Source organism: Pyrgilauda ruficollis, unplaced genomic scaffold (genome assembly GCF_017590135.1).
Source record: "Pyrgilauda ruficollis isolate IOZ18807 unplaced genomic scaffold, ASM1759013v1 scaffold2, whole genome shotgun sequence".
Lineage (NCBI taxonomy): Eukaryota > Metazoa > Chordata > Aves > Passeriformes > Passeridae > Pyrgilauda > Pyrgilauda ruficollis.
Genome location: NW_024519206.1, coordinates 13,115,270 through 13,123,694, shown reverse-complemented (window position 1 = coordinate 13,123,694; position 8,425 = coordinate 13,115,270). Strand labels below are relative to the sequence as shown.

At 40.6% G+C, this 8,425-nt stretch overlaps 1 protein-coding gene across 6 annotated transcripts in view; it reads right to left on the bottom strand.

Moving 5' to 3' along the window:
* Nucleotides 1-1,398: 1,398 nt before the first annotated feature.
* Nucleotides 1,399-8,425, bottom strand: part of CREB5 (cAMP responsive element binding protein 5) — a 257,284-nt gene continuing 250,257 nt past the window's right edge. For 4 of the 6 annotated variants that reach the window (XM_041466238.1, XM_041466235.1, XM_041466234.1 and 1 more), the window contains one exon: nucleotides 5,917-8,189. In XM_041466238.1, coding sequence (XP_041322172.1) covers nucleotides 8,026-8,189 — 164 coding nt within the window. In that variant the 3' untranslated portion in view covers nucleotides 5,917-8,025. Of the gene's footprint in view, nucleotides 5,052-5,916; nucleotides 8,190-8,425 lie in introns of those variants that run through there. The other 2 variants (XM_041466236.1, XR_005955006.1) reach the window with 2 other exon arrangements.

The window sequence follows — 8,425 nt, the reverse complement described above, 5'->3', positions numbered from 1 at the left end:
GCTCCCACTGATTCATTTTCTTGCTAATAATAACTTTGTTATGATGTCCAGAGCAGCCTGGAGAGAGCAATAGTAACAGTGGACTCTTGGAAGAGGAACAAATACTACGATCAGGTTTGGGAAACCATGAATCAGCTGTAAAGGGCAGTGTTACCTCAGCCTGAATACATCGTGCTTAGCTCATACTGTCAGGTGTAAATATAACTGTGTGGACAATAAAGTTATCCTGTGATATGTCTTCATGAGAGATACCTATTTTTACAGATATGATGAACCTCTTTCAGTATTTGGCGCCAGAGCAAGAGCACTGCTTTATAAATACATGTTAAGCAGTGGCATGACATCCCTGCTTTAAAGGCAGTGGAGGAGTATATGACCTCAGAAAAGGATCCAGCTAATGCCATGCCTTGATGTTTGGGGAAAATGTCTGCTGTATCCCCTTAAAGAGGGAGCCATGTGCACCCACTGCCCCATCTTCCAGATTTTACAACGGGAGGATGGGAATGGGGGCATGGCTCTGCCTTTTTCCTACCCATTTTAGGAGGGTGAATGCTCTTGGCCTGATTTAGCCTTTTAAAAACCAGGGGGGAGAGCAGCAGAGGCTGTGCCTGTGCCAGGGCCCCCAAGGGAGCAGCACGGTCACACCGCGGGGGGCCGATATCCTGCAGTGTGACACCAGCACAGAGTGCTTGCAGGCAGGCTGGTCCTTGTCACCGTGGCTGCACCGCTTGGGTCAGGCCCTCGCTCTGGGACTGCCAGCAAGACATCAAGTTGCATTAATCTACAGCTAATCTAATTCCCACTGGAGAGATGGGTTCATCCCATCTAACTTTAGATTACAGTTTGCACGTTATTGTGCCAAGGTCTGTATTGGACCAATTTATAGTGAGAAATGAGGTTGGCAAGATAACAGGGGCATCACAATTAGAGCTAATTAGCCCAGCAGGAAATCCATTTCCAGGCAGCTTTTGGCAAGAAGAGATGTTGGCGGGATAACAAGCATGGAGTGTATTTTGATACAAGCACACTCCAGCTGCAAGGAAAAGTAAAGTAACAGCTTGTCTCATCCTTATGCAGAGGCCTCATGTCAGGCTCCACCACGTAAGTCTTTTTGTTTGTGGCTTTGCAGCCTCCCTGCTTGGAAGAAGTTCAGAGAACTTGTTCTTACCAAGTCACCTCAGCTGCCGGAGAACAATGGTTCTGCACAGTGCCTTCCTTGCTCCTGCCACCAGACAGGAGCATGCCCTGAACTGTGGTCCTCCTCCAGTTTGGAGGGAGATGAGAGGTTGTAGGTCATAATAGAAATCAGTGAAGAATAGCTTGGTTTAATTGTAGGACTTACACGTATGGTAGAATGTCTGGAGTATAGATACAGACAAACTATTGGAATTATTTGTATTTGAGTGCTTTATTATATTGGAATTGCAGTGATATTATTAACATTTGTACAAATGCACAAAAATCCTTTCTCTTCTAGCTAGAAAGAGATGTAAAAATCTGACCTAGTTGAACAGTCTCAATGAACTCATTGTCCATTTGTAACAATAATGGATTCACAATGCAACAAAAAGCTTAACATAAAATTAAACATATTAAATGCTGCAGCAAGTATTTACATTTATGTACCAAAAAAAAGTATCTCCCTCCAGTAAGGAAGGTGGTTGCTTTACAGGATAAAACAGACATACAAACACAAAACCTTTGCATACAATACAAACAACCTCAAGCCCAAAACTTACTGTGACAGCACCTTTTTAATATTATATATATATATATATATATTTATATATAAACTTCGATAGTTTAGGCTTACTCCAAGCAGTGCTAAAAGTTCCTTAAAACCAGGATAATGGCAATAGTCCAAAGAAGCAATGTTCACTGATGAGTGCTACCCAGTGCTTGAAGAGAGCTGCTACAGAGAGAGGGATACAGAGCTCACGGCCATGGGCTGGGAAACACTTGGGTCCCAATGATAAAATCCTTGGCAAAACTCTCAGTGGCAGTTGTTCTTACTCAGAAGAGCAAATACACCTTTCATGCAAAGTAGTTTGTCTTGTGGAAGCATGCTAAAGGTGATCTCTGTCAGGGAACTCCTTGCAATGTCAGCTCTCAGTGGGGTGGGAAAAATATTTATCTGAAATTTCCTAGATTCCAGCCAAGAAAGCATTTCCCTTGAAATGCCCAATCAATCCTCCTACCTCCCTCACCCCAGGACACTGCTGCAGTTTCTGCAAAGCTGGAAGGAGCTTTCAGTCTTCATTCAGAAGGCTGTCATGCAGATTTTCAGTCAAGATAGATATTTGGGTCTAAGACCCTCACGGCATCAGATAGCAGGCTCTGACCATGAGCTTTGTGAACAGTTCCACCACGTGAAACTCAGCAGTACTAACATTTAACTTGCATAAATGTAGAACTGGAGATCCTGAATCCCAGGTATTACACATTGGTCTAAATATAACGAGTTGCAGTTATTGATTCCAGTCCAAGGAGAGCCTGGGAAAGGATCAGATTTCCACTTAAAGAATCAATCTTGTCTCTGAGTGTGTGTGAACACTGACATTTTTGGCCTCATGCAGTTTAGGATTTGCTATAAAGTCATTTTGAAAGCTATGGAAAACCAATAATGGTGAGCAATTTAGCTCTTAAGTGTAAAGCCACTGATAAAACTGAGATAACTGTAAGCTCTGGAAAAAAAAAAAAACAAAAAGAGGTTATGGATGTAAACAGTCTCTTTTGTCTATGCAGTAAGGTGATGGTTTCAGATGTTGAAAAATTGAACCTTTTTTTTTGGTGTTCAAATTGCTTGAGATTTTATTGCTTTTATTTGTTCTTAAAAGTTTTTTGTCTCTTCTTCTTTTTTCTTTTTAAAGGTGCTGTCCCTAGTCAAGTTATAAGGCAACATATTTTATTGATTCAGAACTCTAATACATAATATGGCCACTGTTACCACTGCAGCTTTGCAGCTACTGTGAGTTGGACAACAGTCAAAGTGCCTCACAATGCACAACAGAGCCAGTCTCCTGACCTTACGATATACAGGACACTTTGGTTCTTGGGATGAGAGATTATAAATGTAGCTTAGATGCTGCCTCACATCACACACATTGCATAATAAAACATTTATATGCTGTCATGAAGAGGGTGTAAAGTCTAAGTCACACTGCAGACTGGCTGGTCTCAGCTTCTTCGCTTGGGCAGGTGTGAGAGACAAGTTGTAGCTATGCCACCAGTGAAAGCATATAAATGTATCTGGTGCAAAACTTTTACAAGAGTATTTATAAATGATTCAACAAGGGAGAGCAAGAAAGAGAGCAAGAGCTAAAGTGCAATTTTAAAAGAATATAAATAATTGAAATGTAGAAATAAGATACTAATTAGTTGTAACTGGTTTTGTTTTATAGGCACAGTTTAGGTTTTATGTCTACAGATCAATTTTTTTCTCTTCTTCCCCCTCTAGGAATTTTCTCTGATGTATAATGGAGCTTCGATGATCTAAATCTAAGGAACACTGCTTTGTAAGAGGACTGAAGAGGCAATGATAAGGCAGTATAGTGCAACTCACTGTGTGATATTAGACAAGAAATGAGGATGGGGTTAGATCTTCTGTGGTGATGTATAAAATCAGCCCTAAAAAAAAAAAAAAAAAAGCAGAAAAAAAGAGACAGGCTTTCCAGTTAAACGCTGACTCATGCTTTCTAAAATGAGAAAGCACATTTTGCAATGCAAAGGAAACAACTGAAGGTTTATAATTTGTTTCATTGTTACAAAAAAAACCCCAAACAAACAAACAGAAAAAAAAAGCAGATGCTGCTTTAAGGAAAACATTTAATTCTAGGAATTTCTGTACAACTGACCTCAGCAAACTGTTCCATCTTAGATGGATGACTTCTGCTTGAGACCCTGAAAGATTAAGATGCACACACACCTAGAGTAGTTTATTGCAAAACTAATATTGTAACTTTAAAAAAAAACAACAAACAGATTCTGTACAAGAATACTGTTCAAATGGAATGTGTTAAAATAACATTTATTAATAAATACTTTATAAAATTCTATGTGAATACTAAATTAATAGATTCCTGTTTTAAAATTGCTTTGGTCCTCATGAATTTTCATAAATTCACTCTATACGCTTTTTTTTAAAAAAGGTATTAGCTGCTAAAAAGCACATTTTGCCTAAACTAAAAGGCTAGTTTTCAACACTAAATATTGTTGCTTAAAAAAATATGAATCCTCAAAAGTTGGGCATTTAACAACAGTTACAGCTGGCTTGTTAGTTAACAGGACTGAGTCATTAACACTAAATCCACACGCACTGAGGCACTGAACCATTGACTTTCCACTATTCAGAATATGGGCAGCAGACATTTAGCTTCATAGCAGGAATTAACTCCCAACAGCATGAAATTCTCCATAAATCATCATCATCATTGTTGTCCTTATAAAACACACCAGGATAGCACACAAACGACTTGTCTCCCACAGGCAGCGTTATGAATATGGCTTGCATAAATTGATTTGGGGAAAGAGGGCTGGGGGTGCCAGAGCTGGATCGCAGTATCGTTTCTTTCTGATCAAAGTATTGCAGTTCTCTGTGGCTGAGATTTCCAACCTGCTTCCAATGTCACACCCACAAGATGCTGTCTATGGTATGGTAACACCTCCTCCTGAACAAGGCACTGGCCAAGGCTCGGCATCCCTGCAAGTGCCCTAGAGAGTGGATGATGGAAGTGGTCTGAGTTGTCCTTCGCTGGCAGTGGGATAGGGCACAGAGCCTGGTGAGCCCGGCAACAGGCTGGACTGGCAGGGCAAGAGGAGAGTGGAGCAGTCTCCAGAAGTAGCTCGTGGAAAGGCAGGATTCCTCCTTGATGGAAAGCGCGCAGGAAGTGCATTTAGAGTGACATGCTTAGGAGAAGGCTGCTGCCACTGACCACATTGCAGAGGGACATCCTGGAGACAGAGGGCTGGGGCTTCTCCCACAGCCCTTGCTCAGGTAGCCTCCAGTGCGTGGTTGGACCAGCAGCTTGAGGAAAGGCTGCAGGATCACTGCCCTGGAAAACAAGAGCATTTTAATGTGGAAGCAAATCTGATGAATAATATAAGGTGCCTGGTATGGTTGGTCCTTTTCCCAATGATACAGCCGATATAAAAATGCTGCATGTTGTCTTGGCCTGTGAACCTGCGGCAGAGTTACAAGAAGCAATAGCAAATAGCTTTTCATCCTTTACTTATTTCCACATCACTAGCAAGGATTATACCTAAAGGCCAATAGTATAGAGAGGAGACATTTCATTGTAATTACACATTTAGGCCAACATGTGTGGTTGGCTTGCCTAGTTAGCATTAAAAAAAGAAATAATTGAGCTATATATAATACACATCAGTCAAACTGTCAAGTTGCTGAATTTAACAAAACTTAGGCAAGGTTTTTGTATTTTTTCCTTTTTTTTTTCTTTTTAATGTAGAGGCTTTCATTTTAACAACTAAATATTTTAATTGAGGAGACTGAATAAAATGAAGCTAAACCGTAATTCTAGTGCAATGTAGCTCAACTGGGTGTTCTAATATTACCAACAACTTTGATTTTTATTTTTTAATGTATTTAAGTGCTACCCATGTAGAGGTATAGTTTTTTAAATTAACCCTGCAATGGCATTTCCTTTTTTGATAGTGAATGATGAAATTCAGATGTGGGGGAAATGCTTATTTGGGTTTTTTACATAGTGGATACTCAGCTGGAACATTTTTCTCTACTGCGTATTTGAAAAAAGTTCTCTTGGGAGCCATGATGAAGCAAAACCATTTAGCTATTACAACTGGAGATTAAAAAAAATTATAGATTCAGTATTTAAAACACTTTAAAAGTATATGTTTGTCTAAAATATAATAGAAAATCCTTTACATTTGTATTTTTTCATAATTTTTTTTTTTGGTTCTTAGACTATATAATCAAGTCAAGATTTACACTGTACATTAAAAATCTTCTTCTTGTGAATGTATTTGCATAAATGGAAAGCGAGCTGTTAAAGAAAAGGATACTGATAAAAAGTTAGTCACCAAGATAAGAACTAATTCAGCAGTGAATGATGCTCAGAAATTCACTTTCCCTTCCAGACAGGCCCTGCTCCTTACAGAGCCTCCTCACACTTCAGTTGTTTCACTCTCCCTCCCGCATGGAGAAGACCCACCCTTTTAAAACTCACGAGTCCTCCAAAGACCAAAGACACAGTCTTTGAGGAAGAGAGCTTTGCTTCAGAACAAAGTATGTTCAGGGCTAGAGGATTTGCTGAGAATAATGTGAATTTTGCTATTGAAGATGCAGCTTAAAATGTTTGAACATTTTTCACCAGCTTGGAGCTTGCTCCCTGGGTGAGCAGCGGGAGGTTTTGCCTCTGACAGATTTGAGAGCAAAATCAGGTCCCAGTATACAGCAAGGCAGCATAATTAACTGGCATCATCTCTGTCTGATTTTCCCATCAATCACTGGGACCACTCGGGGATGCAAATCAGTTGTGCTGAGGGGCAGGCTCAGAGTCCAAACAAAAACCTTAATTGTAGCATAAGGCTCTTTTCCAGACCCTCTCTGTAGGACTGTATTTTATCCCAAGTGTGGGATTTGGCATTCTTGCAGCATTTTTTCGCTGCTGCATGCCTTCTAAAAATTATTTCGCGTCCTAAAGAACGATTCCTTACCCGTGGTAAGCGGGTGTGAAGTGCCATTAAAGTCAGTGAAGCTACACTGCTGTCTGCCAGCTTGGGATCAGTCCGTGAACATTTAAAGGAATGCCTGCAGAGAGCAGGTCTTTCCCTGGGAATTAAAAATGGCATTTTTCCAACTGGTCAGAACCATTACACTGATTTATTTCCCATTTATAGCCCATGAAGCCTGAGGCTCTTAGCTTTCGTTGCTAGAACAATGCAACCAGGTTAGGGAACAGAACTTTTCTGAATTACTATATACTACATGGATTTTCCTACATTAATGACTGGCAGTGCAAAAAATTGCTGTGACTCTCAGGTGTTGCTCACTATGCCTCTACTGCACCACAGAAAGATATAGGGCTGCTAGCATCAACACAGCTGGCTCACCATCCTGCTTCACCTGCGGTGCGCTGTTTTCACCTTTCCCTATTTATTAAAAACACTAAATCAGGAGCATTTGTATTTTTTAAAAGCCAAATGCTTGGCGCAGTCCAACTGCGGGTGAAGAGCTAGTGAAAGCAGCAGCCGTGCTGACAGTTTTTAGGTGGGCTTGAAGTTTTTCTTGTTCATTACCATTCTTTGAGAAAGAGAGGGAAGCGAGAAAGCCTTGAAATGAGAAAAAAAAAAAAGGCAAAAAAAAAAGCAAGGAAAAAACCAGCTGGAAAATGAAAAGGGAAGGGAAAAGGAAGGTGTGAGAATAACTGGAGGAGAAAAAGGCCAGGGTAGGGGAAAGAGGAGAAGGGGGAGGGCTAGACAAAAGAGCACGCTATTTGGGCTTGATTTTGTCCTGAAGCCACATCCTATATAACTGCTCTGAAAGAGGCTCTGAATGCGAGACGCGGTCTGCTGATAGCACAACGCTAACTCTTTTTTATTATGCTGTCAGCAGATGCCCTCGGTCTATATTTATAGCCTAATTACTCCTAGTTACCTATGTTTGACTCTGTTTAATACTTTTCATGCCTCACATTGGCTAACAAGCTGCAGTTTAACACAACTTTGCATTTCTGAGGCTGCAGGCTAGACTGGTGAGAAGGAAACATGACTATGTACAGAAACAGTTAGGTTTATAAACAAGTAACTGGTACCAAAAAAATGGAGAAAGCACCAAAGCATTTCTCAAGCTGATAGAATATTAATTGCGTAACTCCCTTTTATGTAACTAAGTATAAAAGACATTTTAATAACTATAAAAATGAATAGCCAGAGTCTTTCAAGAACTGAGGAATCTTCCAGGCTTGAGTTACGGTTGCAAATGTCCTTAGCAGAGAGGACGCTTTGATACGGTACCACACTCCCCCAGCAGTTTCTGATCAACCACTTTCAAAGGATGGGGTTGATGTCTGTTCTGTGGCTGGCAAGCTGGGTGAGAGTGGAGCTTCCCACGACGTCACTGACAGAAGAAGAGGTCGTTATGGTGTTGTGCTGGATGACTTGCTGCTGAGAACAAGCTGGGACCGGGCTTGCAGGAGGACTGCTCTCGGGACCTGGGAAGGGAATAAGGGCACAGAGACAACACACATTCATTTTCCATCTGAGTAAAAAACCTAGGCTGGGTGATACTGTTGGAAATACTGATGACCTGAAGCATTCACAAGCCCCAGAATTTCAAAATATAATTACAGTCAGCCAACACTCTCTATCTTAAAATTGTTTTAGTTTTCTTTTTTTTTTTTATTTTTTCAAGCTAGCTTCTCTGGTATCAACCTGACTTCAGGAGTTG